Raw genomic sequence first — 20,397 nt, forward strand, 5'->3', positions numbered from 1 at the left:
GAGCACAGAGCTGCTGGCCGATGGGGTCCACAGGCCAGCAGAGTCTTCAAAGGAAGAGGAAGACTCAAACAAAGACGCCGTGGTGGTCGACAGTTGGTCCAGGTCAGTCTGGCCTGAACATTCAAGGCGAGATCGAGGGCACCTGGCCAGATAAAGCTCCCAGCCTGGCTTGCAGCTGCAAAACTGGGGGCCGTCTGCCCCCAGCCCTGAGCCTGGCCCTGCCCAGGCTCGGCCAGGAGGCAGGGAGGACCATGGGAGCCTCTGGAGGGGGCCCGGCACTCGGGGGGTGGGGCTTGGAACCCAACAAACCCATTAAGAGAGGCCTGGCTTCTACCAGCTGTGCAAAATCGGGAAGGGGCTGTTTTCCATCCATAAAGCGGGGGTACTAATACTCGCTCCTCAAGTTACTATGAGAAATGAGAGTGACAGCCAGCGTCATGCTGAGCACTTGCTGGGCCTGTGCAGGCACAGTGCCGACGGACTCACATTCATTGTCAGGGTCACTATCCCTACGCACTATGAGCAGAGGGCCACCATTACCATCCTCCGCTGCAGATGAGGACTCTGGCGCTCTCTGCTATTAGTCTTGGCAAACAGCAAAGATCTCATATGCACTTGGCAGAGAGAAGCCAGTCAATGGAAGCAGCCACCCCCCTACTTCTCCCCCTCCCCCTCTTCCCCCCCCTTCTCCTGCCATATCCACTAGAGAGAGCCTTGGTCTGCAGCCAGGGTGATCCCCATGGCCTCCGCCTGCCCTGTCCACACCTGAAATGCCCTCCTGTCCCCTCCTCCTGAATGTCCACCTCTTCCCTGAAGCCTTCCCTGGAGTGCCCATTTGTCCTCAGAGCACACACGGTCTGGCAGACACGGCCTCTGATGGCTGATGAACTTTCTGGGGCTCATGTGGGCAGGTGCTGGGGCCAGCACAGATGTGGCCCGAGCCTGACATGCTGTCTCTACCCACTTGGGGGCTTGGCTCAGGGCCAGCGAGGTCTCCGGATATCAGGTCTGTCCCCTGCGGAGGTCAGGGCCTTGCAAATAGGCGAAGTGCCCTCTGGTGCTGAACCCATGCCTGCTATGTCAAGGGGCTGGGGCTGGGATAAATGGGGGTGAGAGGGGCCCCAGCGATGTTTCTATGGAAATCAGGCATAGAATCAGTGCTCCACTACTCCAAGTCTCTCCTCCGAGGGGAGCCCCGTCTCCCCACCTAGCTCTTCATGGGCTACACCGCTGTCAGCTAAAACTACAGCGTCCTTGCCTTTTCTAGAGATCTCTCAGGGCCCTCTGACCCCCGCCTCAGGAGGGCTGCTATGTCCTGCCTCCCCCATAGGAACCCCGTCACCATGTGTATTAGTTTCCTCTGGCTGCTGTAACGAGTGTGGACAGACGTGGGGCTAACTGCCATTCAAACAACAGCATTTCATCCTCTCTCAGTTCTGGAGACCAGACGTACGGCATCAAGGTAGCAGCCGGGCCACGCTCCCTCCAGAGGCTCCAGGGGGTCATCTGTCCGGTGCTCCTTCCAGCTCCTGGAGGGTGCCAGCTTCCTTGGCCTATGGCCACACCACTCCCACCTTTGTGCTGTTCTCTCGTCTATGTCTCTTGTGAGGGCACTTATAGCTGTATTTAAGGCCCACACAGATATTCCAAGATGATCTCCTCATTTCAAAGTCCCCAACTAAATCACATCTGCAAAGGCCTTTTTTTTAAACGAGGCCACATTCTCAGGTTCGGGGGATGAGGGCGTGGACACCTCTTTCCTGGGGGCAGGCAGCCTCCGGCCCACGACACCACGTGCGAGCTTCAAGGTCAGGGCAGCATGCAGGGCTGGCCTGCATCCTGCATCCTCACACTCTGGGCCAGCCCGGTGCCGGCCGGGTCATCAGGAGAGGCGTGGAGAAGCCCAGGCCCACTTTCTGGAGTCGGTGGCTCAGCGTGGAGGTGGTGTGATCCTTCAGGGCAGAAAACTCGCACGGACTTCAGGACGATGAGCCTAACGCTTTAGGGAGACTTTCTGTACATTCGGAGGCCAGAGTCCTTTTCCCTGTGAAACTCCAACCTGAGCCTCTCGGGTCCAGGACTTGGCTCCAGCTCCTGGTCATAGCCAAGAAGTGGGGTAGGGCATATTCCCTCTGGTGAGGACTGGAGGTGGTGACAAGGGACCCACTGGGATCATGTTTCCTGGAGCCTCTGTCCATGGACTCCGGAGTGCAAATGTCTTCTAGAACTGCCTGGACCAAGAGGCATGGTTTCCTTGGGCAGGAGAAGATGCAGGCTGGTTGCTTTTGAAATGACACTAGAAAGTGGCTACCGGGCACCGTGAGGGGTGGCATGGGACAGTGGGGTGGGAGCATTTCCCAGAAAGACAGGATGGGCATGGCCAGCTCCCGAATGTGCTCACTACCGTCCGGTGTGAGTGTGTACGTGTGTGTGTGAGCACGTGTGTTCGTATACGTGTATCAGTGAGGGGGGATGGGGCTGGAAGTATTGTTTTTTCTGAAGTATTAAATTTTAGACCTGAAAACCCTATTTGTATTACGTGACCTGCCCTTTCTTGCTGCAAATTAGCTGGCTTGGGGTGACCATCTCATCTTTGAGCTGGGCCAATCAAGTCTCTCTCAAGCATCTGACCTGAGAGGCACGAAGCCACTGGTGTTCACCCGTGGAGCCTTGGGGTGCCATTTGGAGGCCACGTGTTGACCGACAAGGGGTGCATAAAGCAGAGACGCAGGCAGAAACCAGCCCGGCTCTGCTTTCCTGCTGGTCTGGGGGCCCAGGATCCAGCACCCCCTTTACTTAACCAGAAGCAGATTTTGCTTTATTGCGACCAAAGAATTCTCACCTAAGCTAAGACCTACATGAATAAACATACCTTATCATTATTACATATAATTCGCATGTAAAAGGGTGCTTCCGGACAGCTCTTTAATGAGCACAGAAACCAATGTTCCCCGGATCCTCTCGGCTTTCCCCATTCATTTATGCAAAAACCTGTTATTCAGGGTGGTGGGAAGGAATGTCAACTTGCTCACTATCCCAGGGGACAGGGGCTGGGGAGTCGACACAGTTGGAGTTAGCGGCACGGTTCCCCCAGCACCCCAAGCTCTACTCACCGTCAGCGGGGCTGAGGCCCCGGGCTGCAGAGATCGCGGGGAGCGTGGGGCTGCTGTGCACGGCGCGGAGGTAATGCTCCATGTGGGGACTCACGTAGGGGTGGGGGGCGTTGAAGGGGGACTCTCCAGGGCCAGCGGGATGTGGGGAAAGCCGGATCAACGAGATGTCGGAGATAACAGGGCTGCCACTCAGGGCAGGAGGCCTGCAGAGACAAAGGAGCGGGGTCAGAAGGCATGGCCCATGGCAGAAGGACGTTTGTGCGGGGAACCCTCCCGAGCAGCGGGCGCGGGCACCCGTCATGTAGTCCAAATTCTTACACATCAGCCAGAGCACGCAGGCTGCAAGCACTCACGAGCTGCTGCACCCGCCTGCCCGCCCGCCCGCCCGTCTGGTGTTGGCGACGGAGTTCTCGGCATGTGCGATTGGATTTGCGGGACCGCAGGCTCAGTGGGCCACGCAGGTGTGCCGAGCTGTCACCACAGCTTCCCCAGTGCCTGCGCAAGGCTGGACAAATGGCGGCGACACAAAGCTTTGTTAAATGAACAGATGCACGCATTCTGCATGAATGAAAAACAGAAAACACTAGTACCAGGGTCAAGATGCAAAGAGCTCATATTCCTAACGGAATGGAGAGAAAGAGAGGGATTGGGAGAGGCCCCAAAAGTAGAGAATTTGGGGTTTAGTTGGAAGTCGCCGGTGTGGAGTGCCTGCCATGGGACCGGCTTGGAAGAACAGAGCAGAATTCAAGAACAGTTCTCAATGATGAGCCGTAACTAAAAGTCTGGGATATCCTTTTTGCTCTCCTTACATGGAATTCCTTTTAATGCTAAAGAGCCTCCCTTCTCGGACGCCCACCAGTGGTCAGGCATGCACCTGGCCTAGTCCCTATGGCTGCGGCTGGCATGGCCACGGCCCACCCCCATGTCCCCTGCCCCACCTTCGAGGGGGCACTGGCTCCACTCAACTTGATGACGGGGCCTTTACACTAGGCCCGCTCACTCGGAGCCTCTAAGCAGCTGTTAGCATGTTAGCGCTGGGGTGTCCTGAGGTCATCTACTCCAAAATGTGCCCATTAAAGAAAAACCAGGGTTTAGAGGAGACGTAGCTATGAAACCACAGCTAAGTCACTGGGGGCTAAATTTACCAAGATATAATTTTCACTTTTTCAGAAAATGGGGTCTCTCTGTGATCCGATGTAAGGCCAAGAAAAGAGTTCCAGACAAACCTGCGTTAGGCTCTCAGCTGTTATCAGCTCAGTCACGCTGAGCAAGCCATTTAACCTCCTTGAGTCTCAGTTTCTTCAACTGTAAAACGGAGATAATAGTGCCTTTTTCCTGGGGCTGCCTTGAGGATGAAAGTCCCCCAGACGGTTCGTGAGACACAGCCGTCCGTTAATAGCCGAGAGCTGTTATTACGGCATCAGCGCCATACATGGAGGACAAAACCCAGATGTGCCCGGGAGGCCCTCCACACCTCCCCTCGGGATTGACCTTGGATGTGGGCAAGGGCATCATTAGAATACTTCAGAACAGGGACGGTTTGTCCACAGGCTGGCGCGAACCAGAGAGCACTGCTGCTTATATGGGAGAGTGTGTGAAACCCGTGCCTGCCACCCGGGGCGCGCCAGGACCCAAACAGGTGACATCCAGATGTCTCTACATCTGGGTTTCACCAACTCCCCGCTTGGAGGATGCGAGCATTCTGCTCTAGCGCTTTCTCGCTTCTGCAGATGTGACTGCAACGGGCGTGCAGATCCAACGAGCCCGCCAGGCCGCTCTTCCTCACTGCTTTTGCACACACGGATTCCTAGGCTCGAGTGCCTTCTCGCATCTTCTACCTTGTCAGGCAAACCCCTTCTCCGCCCTATAAGCCCAGGAGAGGGAGCCGCCTCGGTGACACCTTCCGTGAAGCCCCTTGCCCCGGCACGAGCTCTCTGCGCCTTCCTTCCTGCTACCCTCGCAGTGCCTGCTTCTGGTCTGAGGCTGACGGGTCCATCTCCCAGGTAACTGGGCTCTGTCAGAGGTACCGATACACACTAGCCCCGGTGGGTAGCGAACTAGCATCCCCCGGAGGGATCTTCAGAAGCAGTGAGGCTCCTTGTCTGTTTCCAGCCACTGAGCTTGGCAGAAGGGAGTCTGGGATAAGTCACGCGTCACAGCCTCAAGCTGCTCTCATGCACGGGCTGCCTTCCGAGGCCAGCCCACCTGCGAGGGGCTTAAGAGACGGCTTTGCTCTAGGAAGGGGCGCTATGTGTCCAAAGGTGGGGGTGGAAAGAACCAGACGAATTCACCCTCTTGCCAAGGGTCTGTCTCGCTGCCTTGGGCATGCTGACTGGGGCAGGACGGACACTCACATTCCTGCAGCAGGACAGGTGTTCTATGACGACAATACTCAGAGAATATCACCTGCGGGCCGGGCATGTGGGGCAGGGAGGAGACCTCTGTCTGAGTCCTGGGCACAGATCTGGTAAAAGTTCTGGTAAAAGGTAAAAGTTCTGGAAGGCCGAGCGTACTTCAGTAAACACTGGGTGTTCTGGAGAACAATGGGAGGCATCTCTTGTCCTCAGATCCCTTACTCCTCCCCTGAGCACTCAAGGCAGGGTAGGTTCCCAGGGCCTGCAGGACACTGGCCAGGGTTGAGGTCACAGCAGCCTGTGGTCACTGAAGCCAGTGGCCCTAAGTGGCCTATCCAAGCCTCTCCGGCATGAGGGTCTCCCTGTAGGGCACACTGACAACAGCCGAGGCCTCACGAGACAAACCGGTGACTACATGGGGAGTTAAAGCAACACAATTAAGGCACACAGTAGCCCCGGTCTGTCCAAGGGGACCCCCATTCCACTGGCCAAATGAGTGTCTAAAGCAGGAGGCTGCAGACGTGTTGTCATGGCAGGAAGCACACCACCGTGGGGCGGGGCTGCCCTGCTGGAGGCTGGAGTCCAGCCCAACCTAGCAGTTGGGCCTGGAGGTCCCCACACAGAGGAACTGGGACATTTGTCTTCATACCTCAGTTATCACCCTTCAGGGGAGAGTGAACTCTGCGGCTCTCTTCCCACCACAGGTCACCAAGGGAACAGGAAACTCATCCTTCCAGCACACCCCGGGCCCTGTCTCAGGCCCTGGGCTCAGAAGGGCGCTTCCAGAGCTCCCAGCAGGGGCATCTAGCTGACGTCAAAGGAAGCATGGGCTGTGTGTCCACCTGGAAGATTCGTGAAAACTCTGACACCAACAACTGCCTAGGAGGACTCTGGGTCCAGAGAGGGAAGTCTCCCCTCCATGCTGTGTGGCCAGAGACACAGGCCAAGACTCAACCCGAGTTTGCCTCATCCCAGGCTGGTGCTCCCCTCATCCCAGGGCCCGCCCCACCCCCACAGAGAACACGGCAAAGGCCTCCCTGTTTCCCTGGGCATGGAGCTCAGAGAGGCCACCGCCTCTCGACCAAAGCAGATTTGATAGGGTTTGCTGGTGAGACAGGTCAGCTCCCAGGGCTGATGAAAGAGTACACAGAACACCCCCTTGCTCTTCCCAGGGCCGGGAATGCTGTCGTTGCTAGGCCTGCGAGCTGTGGGATCGAGGCCGACAGAGCCTCTCACAGAGGCACAACCAAATGTTCTTCTTTTGTGGGCAGAGCAGGACTGGATTCTGGAGGCCGTATGGGGAGACCCCGGGCCTGGGAGTAGTGGGGCAGGACTGGCATCTGGACACCGCCTGTGCCTCTGAAAGCACCAGTTCTCTCGCGAACCCTGATTTTTCCCACCTAGCTGGGTGGCCTTGGCCAGCATGCCGCTCCTCTCTGGGGCCTCCCAGGGTGGGGCACGTGCGGGGGGCTAGTGGGCATTAACCCCCTTCCCCTCCCTTCTCTGCAACCAGTCAGCTCAGGGTGCGGAGCATCTACTGACCTGAACACCCAGTACCCAGGACAGCAGGTGCCTCAGCCAACACAGCCGTGGATGACTATCCGGACACCTCCTCTAGGAAGGCTCCCTAGGTGTCCACTCTGTACAGGGCCACTGAGTGTGCCCTTACCCGACATCTCCTCAAGATAGGGCTGAGGACACACCAGCCATCACAGGACATGAGGCATGCATTTCCTTTTTTAATCTCAATGAAAAAGTCACCAAGAAGGCATTCTGTGCCCATTTTACAGATGAGGACACAGCCAGTGAGGCTAGGGCACTCATAGCAGGTAGTGGGACCACAACCGACCCAGTGGACCTGGGTCTGAGGCTGTGCTGTGCCTGTCCCCTGGGCAGAGAAATGGGTGTTCCTGTGAACAGGGCTGGGGGGAGGGGCAGGGTGCAGGGTCAGGCAAGGGCCGCACCTGAGAGCAGGACAGCTTTCTCCCCACTCTGTTTTAGCTTCCTTTTCTGTCTTCCCTTCCGCTCCCGCTCCATCACCATGCACAAGTCAATCCAACTCTCAGGAGGGAGTCGGAATCTCTCCCTCACACTATGTTGTCAATGACTGATAAGGATCCAGGGGGCACAAATGTTCCAAGAGGTTGTCATTTTGACAGACCAAACAAAGCAAAAGGAATGAATCTCAAATGGCAGAATTCCAAGCATCATTAATACATGTGGGGGAGCAGGGAGCTCCCCAGCATTCCCAACAATCACACCAACACTGCTCACATTCGAGGCAGGTCCTTCAGGGAACAGGGCTCCTCTTGGGCCCATCCTAGGGCCCAACTGAGAGTTCCACGCATGCTGGGTGCTGCCAGAGCTCATGAGCTGATCCCAGGAAAGACGTCTGCTGGTGAAATCTGAGCAGGCTGACCCCCAGCTACCACTCCCCTTTCTTTTGGCATGTCCACGCCACAGGCTGTGGGGGCCCAATCCAGGTCTCAGCCGTGGCCTGTCCTGGCCTTGAATTCTGGCAACTGGGCAGAGCCTCAAGGAGGTAGCCTTGAGGGTGAGAGGAGGGGCCAACTGCATGAGCTCATTTTAAAAGATGGTCACGTTCTTCTCTGTCGTATGCATGTACGCACACTCACACACTTGCCGGCCGCCATCAACTGGACTGGCCAAGCCAGCCTCGCTGCCAGCTGCTCCCCTTGGACGTTACTCTTATGCATTGTTCTCTCCCCTGCTGTCCAATTCTCAGCTCATCTAAGCCTGATTCTACCATCCTTTGTCTGTTTGTTCACACTCCTGGCGAAATCGTCCTGGGCACTTGCTCTAGGGATCTCAGAGCCCACATGGAAGAGGCAGACCCTCAAGTCAGGTAAGCATTGGGCAGTTTGATAAAGGCCCCAGCAGCAGAAGAAAATGATCCAACTGTGCATGTAAGCATAAGGAAGGCTTCTCAGAGGAGGTGACATTTGGGCTGGGTTCTGAAGGATCAATAGGAGTTCATGAGAGAGTGCATGACACAAAGAAAGGACGCAGGATGTGCAAAGAAAGGCTGGAGGCTAAGGATGTGTGTTTGCAATGGCTACGCCTAGATGGGGGAGCAGAGCACTCGGGGCTGGATCTATATTGGAGCCACTTCATTTCTTCTCCAGGGGCGAGGGGCCATATGACCCGAGCCCAGCTGATCAGAGCATTCCACATTCCCGGGTACTGTGATCCTTTCAAGGATGGGCATATGCCTGACAGCAGCTTTGGCTGGGCTCTGGGGAAGAAGGATTCTCTGTCCACACGAGCGGCTACGCAGGCAGGATGCAAGCCTGGAGCTCCTGGGGACCAGGAGGGGAGAGGCCAAGAGTGAAGATGATACACAGAGTGTCAGAGCTGGAAGATGCAGAACCGGGTTCTTGAATTGAGCCCCTAGTACAGACCCAGCCTCACCAGAAGTTAGGCGCGTTGGCCTTCTCAGTCGTCTGAGCCAATACACTTGTTTGTGTAAACCAGTTCGAGCTGAGTTTTTCTATCATAGGCAACTGCCACGGCGAGCCTTAACGAGCACAGCCTCTCCCTGCCCAGAGCGATTGTGGGCCCAAGCATCGGCAAGGCAGATCGGAGCCATCGTTCCTGGGGCCTGTCCACGTCTATGGGACTGACAGAGAGGGTGGCAGGGGACCTACCTGGGGCTGCTGAGGCTGGGGAGGGCAGCTGTGGTGGCCTTTCCACGTGTGGGCATGAGGCACACGCAGGGGCCTCTTGGTAAGAGGAATGGCAGCGGCCCGCAGAGGGGCCCAGCTTCCCGGGCAGCCGAGGACTCCCGTGCTTCCTCCCAATGCGGGTGCTGGCCGGATGTCTGGGCCAGCCTCCTCCTCCCCGAAGGCTGCAAGCAGGGCCAGGAAAGGGCCTCTCCTGAGCGGCGTCTTTCCTCGACCCTCTATCGGGAGGGGGGCCAGGCCCAGCCCCTGGACAAGAGTCCAGGGCCAGGCCCGAAGACCAGGATGGTAGCCAGGGGGAGAGAGGACACAGAGAATCGGCCAAGCCAGCGGAGACCTCGCTGGTCAGCTGCTGTTCTGGCCTCACACACCGCTGCCGCGGGGAAGCTGCGGCTACGGGGTCATCAGCATCCGCCGACCACCGACAGCACGCAGCACACGCAGCAACCCGCAAGGCGGGTTCCAGTGCAGAGGGAAACCGAGGTGCAAGCTGATATGTGAGACTTGCCCAAGGCTGCAGAGCTCTGAGTGGCAGAGAGGAACGGAAGCTGGCCTTTCTGACTCTGTGAGGTCAGGCACGGCGCTTGGACATTGCCGGCGGTCCCCCCAAAGGCAAGCTTCTGCCTCTGCTGTCTCTGCCCTCGACAGGTTCAGCTTGGCGTCTCTTCGCAGCCATCAGCTTAGCTGGTCCTCCTGCCGACCCCAGCTGGCGTGGGGTGCAGGCTGAGAGGAGCCGCTCACACCTGCGGCCAGAGCCGGGACGTCCTGGGTCTGAAGGATGGCTCTGCCACTTTACTGGCTTGGTGTGCTCTCCGCCTGGAGGGTCTGCGTCCTCGCCCGCAGCATGGGGCGGTGGAGCCTGCCTGAGGGGCGGCGGCGGGATGGCATGGGCTCCGTGTGCAGCTCAGCCCGGGTGCCCGGGAGATGCTTACCCGGGTGCACCCCGTGTCTTTTCTCAGATTCAACGGATGAGCAAAGGGAAGACTTGCAGAGAGTGGAGTGGACCCAGCCCAATCTCTCAACATCAAGCCCTGGCCCTTCCCCCATGTGCTGGCTCTAGGTTTCTGGAGGGAGATGAAAGGCAAAGCCACGGCCGTGAGAACCCCACACAGCCACACGTGGCTCAGCACCAAAGCGGCTGGGCCCAAGCCGGCATGCTTGCACCCTCGGGTATGGGCTAGTAGGATGGGGATGTGTCCTTCCAGGGAGTATGGCTCCCCCAGGGCCGGAGGGGTGAGTAAGACTCTGCTGATGGGAAGAACAGGGAGGGCGTCTGACCCCCAGTGCAGCCCAAGCCAGGGCACAGGGGCAGGAACCAACGTGCTCCTTACTGCGGGGAGAGGAGGGGTGGAAGTGCAGGGATGGGGCCCCTGTACCCCACCCACGGTGCTGTTTGGAGAGGCAGAACAAAGCCGAGCTGAGGGGTGCTGACTCACCCAGACTCAGCATGAGCCACTGGGGCAGACTCTCCCACCTGGGGGGCTAGGAGCCAGAAGGAAGGACCCTTGGCAACCCAGAGAGGCGGCTGATGGCTTTGTTCTAAGACCTTCTCCTGCGGGGCTTTGTTCTAAGACCTTCTCACCCACTTTCTCAGAAACACTACGCAGTTGGCCTTGGGCCCACTGATCTGCCAGGGGGGAAACAAATACCCCGAAGCTGCCTTTCCTGCTCTGAGCCTCTCTCCTCCTCCAACCAGGGCTCCTTAGCACCAGGCCTGGCTGAGCAGGGCAGGCATGCGTCTGATTTTGCCAGGGCATCCCTGAAGGGTGATGTTTCTGTTTCGGGCCAGAAACAGGCAGGAATGACACTTGGCATCCCATTTCACAGACAGTACTACTGAGACGCAAAGCAGCAGTGGCACAGCGATGGTGAGCTCGGCGGCACAGCTGGACTGGAACCCCAGGACCCAGTGTTATCATGGTCTGCTCTAGGGGCCTTTGCTGAGGATGAGAAAGGGGAGGTCCAGTCACTCAGGGTTGCAGGCCCACAGACCTCAGCTTGGGCCTGCTTCTCGGGGTGACCGAAGGCCTCAGCGATAGCCGGAGACATCCTGTGTGGTCACGCACCTGCCTCTCTCGCTCATACTCTGTATGCCACCTCATGGCTTCTGCTAGGGTTTTGGGCACGTGTCATGCCCACTCCTCCACTCAGGTCCTGTCCCTGTCCCCAGCTAACCCTTGACATCTCCCTCAGAGGGTCCAGCTCAGGGGCTCCCTGCTCCAGAATCCTCCCAACCCCACATGGAGGTCGGGGCTCCTGTGAGATGCGCCTACGGAGGACGGCTCCTTCCCTGGACCCTGAGCCCGTCCATCCTGGCCGAGGACGGGGCACCTGCCACGAGGAGCTCCCTTGGGGCCTGTCTCCCCCTTGGACGGGCAGCCAGGGAGCAAGCTCCGGGTCCACTCCTGCTCACTTGCTCTCCCTGCCCCTGCTCCCGTGCCCACCAGGTGCTCAGAGTGCACGCTCAGCGTGCGGCCACTGCATGAAGGACTGCAAGAACGAACGAATGAAGCAGTATGTCCAGTGTGCAGGCACTGCGGCAGAAGGCCTGGGTTCCAGCTCAGCTCACTCCTCGCTGTGGGGCTTGGAGTAATCGCCACGCTGCTCTCACAAATACGCAGTGGGAAACAGAGGGGAGGTCAGAATGGCAGGCTGACCTTGACCTCTCAAAGGGGCATCCGTGTGCTCCCTGCTCCCTTGTTACTACTACTACCTTAGGGGGAAAAAAAAGGACTTGGCAGATGTGATTAAGATAAGAATGCTGAGATGCGGAGATTATGGTTTCTCAGGGGGATCCTAAGTGCCAGAGTAAGTGTCCTTCTAAGGCAGAGGCAGAGGGACACAGAAGAGGACACGGGACACAGGCTGGAGGGGTGCGGCCACAAGCCAAGGAGCGCTGGCAGAGGCGAGGGACGGCTTCCCCCCAGGGCCTACAGAGGAAGCATGGCACTGCCCACACCCTGATTTTGACCCAGCGATACTGATTTTAGACTCCCGATCTCCCAAACTGTGAGGGAACACGTTTCTGTTGTTTTGAGCCACTGAGTTCGTGGCAACTTGCTGGGAGCTAATCCAGGATGTGCAGCCCTTGGGAGGGACTGACATCACCATTATTACTCCTGTCGCCTTTCTTCTGAGACTGTCAGCTTGTAGGGAGCAGGGCCTATGGGTTATTTCTCGGAGCAGCCTAGCCCCCGGGAGCTGTTCCATCAGTGGCAAGCTGGCAGGGAAGGGGGAAGTCCCCCTCCATGCTGGGAGGGCTTCTGAGCATGCTCGCAGGGCTCTGGAGCGTGCCTTCCCCCCTGCCGCCCGGATTACACGGTCACTGGCTCCCCATAGCTGAACGCGCCCTGCACACGGCCCTGACACGCCAACCCCTCCCGCCCCAGAGACCGCTGGCTCGCATGTCCTCATCCTGCCTTTGGGCTGAGATGTTACCACCCACCAGGATCACAGGGCCATGGGTGGAGGCAGAGGGCTCAGAGCAGGGAGGCGGTGACCCCTCTGCTGTTGCCCAGCTGCTCGGGGCCAGGCACCCACTTTCTCAGAAACACTAGGCAGTTGGCCTTGGGCCCACTGATCTGCTAGAGGGGAAACAAATACCCCGAAGCTCCCCTTCCTGCTCTGAGCCGCTCTCCTCCTCCAACAGGGGCTCCTTAGCACCAGGCCTGGTTGAGCAGGGTGGGCATATGTCTGCTTTCTCCAGGGCATCCCTGAAGGGCAAGGTCAGCCCCTGCTGCCCCTGGCCTACTAGCAGATAGAGCTCCAAGGAGCTCCTCTGGGCGGAGTCCAGTCTCTTCTGCAAGGGTTTTGTTTGTTGGTTTGGGTTTTGTTGTTTTTCGGTTCTCTGGTTGGTTGGTTGGTTGGTTTGGGGTATGTGAAACTGTACATTGGCAAGCTTGCTCACCATGCCTTCCATATATGAATTTTAAAAGTTCCAGAAATCAAGCCCCTTTCAACATGCACCAAGGGGGTCTGCAACTGGAAAGAGATGTACACTGAATTCTTTTGGAAAGCACTGGAGAACTGCCCCTCTCCAAATTAGAGCCCAATTCATTTTTTTTTGCGACGATCTGCATGTTCCTCTGCAGCTTGGCTGCCCTCTGCCCACGTGGGCAGCTCTGTAAGTCAGCAGAAAGGCTCGCTGTGAACAGGGCCTGGGGCCACAGCATGCAGCCATTCGCCGATCTGTTTGTGTGTTCATGCATTATTCCCTTGGTCGGCCAACACTCGCTGATTGTGGACCCTGAGGGAATCAGGTGGGCAACTGGGGGTCTGAGAAAGACTCGGCCAGGACCCCACACCTAGGAAGTCAAAAACTCTACTGACAAGTGCTGTGCCAGGTGTGTCTGGTCAACTCTGACTTTCTCGGGGCTCACCTTGAACCCATACTTGCACAGATCCCAGCAGAGAGCATGAATTGCCATGAGGCTGTGGATGACAAGCTGTTGGGGTGATGATCCTGGGGGAGCACCCCAGATCCAGCCATAAGTTCAGGAAATCACAGCCCCCTGAGCCTACGGTTCACTTCAGTGCCTTGACAGAATCATCGGTCTGGGACCTCTGGGGTCCTGGAGGAGAGTGGACACTAATTGTAGCCTACAAACAATATACAAGGTGCCAGAGCAGAACGAAAGGTGGGAGGGAAAGAATTCATTCACTCCGTTGGGGCAATCTGAGACAGCTTCCCGCAGGAGGCAGCATCTGAAACTGAGTCTCGACTTTTACAGAGATTTGGAAAGGAGGCAGTGAGTTGTGCAGCCTGGTGTTCTGATGCAGGAGAATAGCTGAACAAAGAGCAGGTCATATCAGGAAATAGCTACCAGAGCCCAGGAGCTGAAAGGCAGACCACACAGCCGATGGGAGAGGAATGTGTGGGGAAAACCTTAAGGAAATGTCAATAACCTGACCTGGGTTACACAAGGAACTTCTCTTCATCCCGACACTTCATTGTGGGAGTGAAGAGAACAAACACGAACAGAAAGGATATCTACAACACAGATAACTAATTATGGAATGAGTGGCCTTCATATATAAAAAGCTTATTCACATCAATATGAAAAGGGCAATTCCATACAGACATGAGCAAAATAGCTTCAAAGGCACGTCGTAAGCAGGAAACGTTACTGGCCAATAAACACTGGAAAGGATGCTCAGCCCTGTCAGTGATTAGGGAAATGGAAAATCCAAATCACAGGAGATACCAAAATTGTAGCAAAAATTTAAACGTTGCTGACATGACCCTGGTAACAAAGATCCGGAGCGAGCTGAGCCCTCAAACCCTGCTGGCGGCAAAGCCACCCAAGCACAAGTCTGGCAACATCTGGGGTTAAAATGTGAAGAGCCCATGACTCAGCGATTTCATTCCTGGACACACATTTACTCTGAGGAACAGCCAGGGGTCCCGGGGGCCCAGAGAATGGTACAAGAGCGTTCACTGCAGTAATGTTCAAAATAGCCAAAACACAGACACATCCCAGATGCCTGCCGATGCAGACTGCTTCGGGGTAGTGAGAATTCATGAATGAAGAGCCCCAGGCATTGACGGGTGAAGCTCTGGAACATAATCTGACCCATGAAAGTCGTTTCCCAACGAATCCACTTGCAATGATTCTGTTTATATCAAGCCCTCAACGCAAAACTAAACAATTTGTTGCTAGAGGAGTCAGACATAAGGTGGAACTGTCACGGATGCACGGGGATGAGAAACTCCAAGTCCCAGAGCGTGGTGGGAGGGGGAGCCCCTGGGGGGCACGACGGTGGAGGGCACAGGAGACCCCAAAGGTGCGGCATGTCCCTGTCCTTAGGCCGGCAGGGAATGACAGTGTATGATATCATTACTCTTTCTATCTTAACCATGCTTTTGCTATTTCTGTTGTGTATCTTCAATATTTAATAAGCCTAAATCTTAAAGAGGAGGGCTGGCTTCTGGTTTGAAGTTGGCTGAGCGGACGGGGGCTCTGTGGTGGGGAGTGGAGCGACCGCTGGGCCGGTCGTGAACTTGTGTGGGCAGCTGGGAAGTCTTCGGGGGCTCAGTGGTTGTCTCCCTGTCACCCAGTGGGCTCCTCTCGGCTGCTCCATCTGTCTGCTGCCCAGGCTCCCTCCTGGCTGGCCCCAGCCGGTCCAACAGGCCTGCTCTGCGGCCGACGCACGTCTTTATACACATGCAATCCATTCGACCCTCCGCTCACCCCGTTCCCATTACAGACCTGCACACTCCACCAGACCTCGCCGAGCGCCAGCTTTCAGCTGTCACTCCCTACGCAGAGCCATAATAAAGAAATCACTGTTTTCAGCTGACAAAGAGCAGATTTCTTACTAAGTAAACACTGATGTTTTGGTAGGGAAATTAGGTTATAAAGCTGCGCCTACAAAGGAGGCCATACACATGGACTTGGTTAAGATCTAGCCACACAGGCAAGAGGGGTTAATTCAATCGCCCAGCCTTTATCACATTTTTTCCCCTTGGAACAGAAGGATAGGAAGGTTATCGGCTTTTTCGAACATGGAAAGTAAAATGCATAAAAGACAAGAGGGAAGTATCAAGGGGACATTTTTCCTGGCAAAGTGATGGCTTGCACAGAGCTGGGGGCAGGGAGAGACCTTGGATGTGAGCCATATGCTGGGGGGTGGTGAGGCAGGAACACAGCCGGCCCCAGGGAAGAGGCCCTGGGGGAACTGGGCCCGGATTAGGCCCTCTCCAGGTGACCTGTGGTGTGGGTTAAACTCTGGGGATGGGAGGCCTTTGTAAGAACAGCCAACCTTGGCTGAGCACAGCTGAGCCGAAGCTTCCAGAAAGTCATGGCTCTATGGGGACTGTCCTATCACAAGGCAAATGCAATGGGGCTGGACGGGGAGCCATGGAAGGAATGAGACGTGTGGTCTTAGGACAGGGGGAGCCTTTAGGAAAAGGAGGGGTTTCATGACACTGCTCTCAGGGCCTGGGTTTAAGCCAGGAGAAAAGTGCAGGGGGGTGGGTGGGCTACACACAGGGAAACTCCTCCACAGTGAGAATTCTTCAACTCTGGCCTGGCCTGCCAAAGTGGTGTGTGGAATTTCCTTTCCTGGACGCCTGTCAAAACGAAATGCATAAACCCAAAGAGTTTAGATAAAAGTCTTCTTAGAGGTGGGTGTGCTGCCGATTTGCACCAAACTTTTGAGTCCATTAGTGGGTGCACTGGAAAGGGCTCCTCTTCATACTGGCATCTATCTGTGTCTGCCTGGGAGTGGAGGCCCTTCACCGGAACAGGGGCAACTCCAAGAAAATCGTGGAGCCCCACGGCAGGCGGGGCTAGGGGTGGGACGGGGAGAGACAGGCCTCCCTTGCCTTCCTCCTGGTAAATGCTTCCCATTCCTGGCTTCCTAGTGTTCCAGGCTTCCCCGCCCCCCTTTCCAGCACACCACTCTGTAACTGCCCCATGTCTCATCCTTCCCCTCCGAGACCATGAGATATGTGTGGGCAACAAGGCTGGGCCTCCTTGCGCCTGTATCCCCAGCACCTGGCACGAGGCTGGCACCGCCTAGGCACGGGAGGGTGACGTCAGAGGAATGAACACTAAGAACTTCCCCACTTGAGTTAAGCAACTGCTAAACTCGACTTGCTTGGACAAGGCAGGTCGAGTTCACATGTCAGAAACACGGCTCCTGGCAGGAGAGAATGGGAGAAGGGGCTCCCACTGTGCCCAACGTATTTCTTCTTCTCTGTGGGCACCAGGGCAAGTAAGCAATGCAGCAATGCTGGCTGCCATGGGGGGCATTTGAAGAGCAGCAAGCCTCAGGGGCAGGGCACTGCTCACGAATCCCTCAACAACTGTTGCCTAAGGCCGGCAGGAGTGACCTCCCGCAACAAGTCCTGGGACACAGTAAATCCAGCAGTAAGGAACTGGGCTGAATGAATGCATTCTGGGAACTGGCATCGGCTTCCACCCAGAGTGGACATCCCGGACATGTGCACTGGAAGAGGACCCCACCTCAAAGGCCAATCTATCCCACTAACTGAAATTTTACTCTTAGTGATTATTTCCTTTGGACTGATCACTGTTCTGTTCTCATTTCTGCCAGCAAAGATAACTGACTGTAGCCCTAAGACTTGCAATGAGATACCGCTTGCTCACCAAGGACAATCACGGCACAGAGAAAAGTTCAGGAGTGAGGGAATCTGTACAGTTTTCTGCTGTACGAAATGGGGAGAATATCACCCACCTCACAGGGTGTTGGTGGGGGGCGGGGACTGGATATGATGCCATCTGCCCAGCATACAGCAGGGTGCCTGGGATGAAATGTGGATTTACTTCTGGTCTCGACACAAAGGTAAAAAGAGGAAAGCATGGATACCACCTTACACCAGTTAGAATGGCAAAAATTGACAAGACAAGAAACAACAAATGTTGGAGAGGGTGTGGAGAAAGGGGATCCCTCTTACACTGTTGGTGGGAATGCAAGTTGGTTCAGCCACTTTGGAAAACAGTGTGGAGGTCCCTTAAAAAGTTAAAAATTGAGCCAACCCTATGATCCAGCCATTGCACTACTGGGTATTTACCCCAAAGATACAGACGTAGTGAAGAGAAGGGCCATATGCACCCCAATGTTCATAGCAGCAATGTTCACAATAGCTAAATCGTGGAAGGAGCCAAGATGCCCTTCAACAGATGACTGGATTAAGAAGATGTGGTCCATATATACAATGGAATATTACTCAGCCATCAGAAAGAACAAGTTCTCAACATTTGCAGCAACATGGACGGCACTGGTGGAGATAATGCTAAGTGAAATAAGTCAAGCAGAGAAAGACAATTATCATATGATTTCTCTCATCTATGGAACATAAGAACTAGGAAGATCGGTAGGGGAAGAAAGGGAAGAAGAAAGGGGGGTAAACAGAAGGAGGAATGAACCATGAAAGACTGTGGACTCTGAGAAACAAACTGAGGGTTTCACAGGGGAGGTGGCGGGGGGATTGGGATAGGCTGGTGATGGGTAGTAAAGAGGACACATATTACATGGGGCACTGGGTGTTATACGCAAACAATGAATCACGGAACACGACATCAAAAACTAAGGATGTGCTGTATGGTGACTAACGTAACATAATAAAAAATTATTATTAAAAAAAAAAAGAAAAGAGGAAATCATTGTCCAGTTCTCACCATGTAGCAGGGGCTGTTCTATGTGCTTCGCTTCACACATACTCCTTCACCTAACCCTCAAAACCAGACCGTGGGGTACTCTTGTATTCCCAGTTTAGAGATGGAGAAGCCAAGGCTCATGGAAGTTCAACTGCCAGCCCAAGGACATAGAGGGTATAAATAGCATAGGTAGGATTTGAACCCTGGCCCCACCCCATTGGGCCCACATCCTGGGGGTGTGGAATGGGCTATGCCAAGGTGATGCGAGCCCAGAGGGACAGGACAAGAACCAGAAAGACCACCTCTCAACCCTGCAGGACCTTCCCACCAGGAAGCCCCTCCCCCACTGCAGACCCACCTCGTTTCTGCACATCAAGATTTGCTTCACTCCCAGGGCCCCTCCTGCCCTGGGCTGACCACACGGGCTCTCTCCAAAGCCCAGAGCCAGGCAGCTCCTCTTCTGCGAGGGGCTGGAGTTCAGCAAAGATCAAAGAGCAGGCCGGCTGATCAGACACGCTCCTCATTAAACTTTTACAGGCCAGATTCCATTATAAATGAGCTGTCTGTCCCACACCGCAGAGCACGTTCCTGGAGCTGGGGATCTGAAGCTCTCGGAGCCGGGAGAGTCTTTAGCAGAGGGGTCAGTGCGGGGTGGGGCCCTCTAGGGTCAAACTGCCTGGGTTCTAGTCGCAGCTTTGCTATTTACTAGGAGGATGTCACTAGAGAAAGCAATCAGCCGCGTCGTGCCTCAGTTTCTCCACTTAGCAAGCGGGAGTGATGATGCCACCGTCCTCGTAGGGTGCAGATGAAGGTTAAGTGGTATAATCCAGAGGGCTGGCCCCAGGCTGCTGGGACTGCACCTCGGTTAGCCCGGCCCTGGCATCCTGCTGCCCACAGGGGTCTCTAAGGGCCACTCACATCACCACGAGCCAAGGCTCCACACCTATTTGTCACTCAGTCCTCAGACAGCCACGGGAGGAGGGCCAACTGCCCTACAAATTGCCTGGTCCCGCAGTTCCCTGGGCTCCGTGTCTCCCTGCTCTCCAGTTGCTCTGAAGAAGTAGTTAGCTACAGCCGGTTTAAAGGAGCGCTCCCTGGAGATAAAAGGACAACTTGGGCTCCAGCTAGGAGGACAAGGCCTCTGGTGGGCAGCCGTGGGCCCACCCAGCATCTCAGCCCAGAAGCCAGGCAGACACGCCCTCCTGCCATCTCTTCCTTCCCAGAGATTCTGCGAATCTCTGAAGAGAAGGACGCACATTTGCTGAGAGAAGAGAACGTTCTTTGTGAAACACAAAGCCTGTCCTCTCTGAGCCGTGAACCTCGTGGTGTGGTGCCAAGAATCAAGAAGATGTTACCATCTTCCTGCCCCTCGGTGACTGGCTGAGGACAGGGCTGTCAGGGACCCGGGGTGACGCAGGCTGAGCGGGCTGTGTGTTTATTAATCTCACGACAAGCGCGTGCCGTCTTTATGGAACACTGACCTTGGGAAAAGCCATCTTCAAATCCCTCCAGATCAGAAAGTTCAGGAGCTCCGGCCGCAACAGCAATCAACTACTTTCTTAAGTGAAGCACACGAGAGGACGGGCTAAACATCCCCATTAACATGCGGTCACCAGGATGAGGTGGCTTTAGACATCCTTAATAGCTCTCCCCGGGGGCTCTGGGTAATTTGCACGCGCGACAAAGTGTGCAGATGATGGCGGGAGGCGGAGGCCCTCGCACCCACCAGCTGGCGTTTCCTCTTTTCCTAAAGTACCTGGGCCAGCATGTTGACTTTGCATGAATTGATAGCTAAGCCCCAGAGCCATCTGGCCCCAGCAAGACCCCCTTCTCCTCTCTCCTTGTCTCGCAGGGTGGTCTTGGGCCGTGACCGCTGGAAGCCTGCTCACCAGCTAAGCTCCAGATCAAGTGATCTGTAGGGACGCGACTCGTGCTGGTCAGCTCTAGAATCCAGGCAAGTGCTGGGGGTCATGGAGGTCAGAGGTCAGCTATGGAACCAGGCAAGAGGAGAGAGAAGGGGACCGTCCTTCCCATGGCTGAGACGCTGTAGCTGTCTTCCTTCCATATGCTCATCCCCTTTCACAAGGTGAGAATATGGACAGAT

At 55.8% G+C, this 20,397-nt stretch overlaps 1 protein-coding gene across 1 annotated transcript in view; it reads right to left on the reverse strand.

Moving 5' to 3' along the window:
- The window catches only part of GLI2 (GLI family zinc finger 2), a 250,631-nt gene that overhangs the window by 33,990 nt on the left and 196,244 nt on the right, over positions 1-20,397 (reverse strand). The window contains exon 4 of the mRNA XM_044388281.3: positions 3,114-3,316. Coding sequence (XP_044244216.3) covers positions 3,114-3,316 — 203 coding nt within the window. The remainder of the gene's footprint in view (positions 1-3,113; positions 3,317-20,397) is intronic.

This window comes from Ursus arctos, unplaced genomic scaffold, assembly GCF_023065955.2.
Source record: "Ursus arctos isolate Adak ecotype North America unplaced genomic scaffold, UrsArc2.0 scaffold_1, whole genome shotgun sequence".
Classification (NCBI taxonomy): domain Eukaryota; kingdom Metazoa; phylum Chordata; class Mammalia; order Carnivora; family Ursidae; genus Ursus; species Ursus arctos.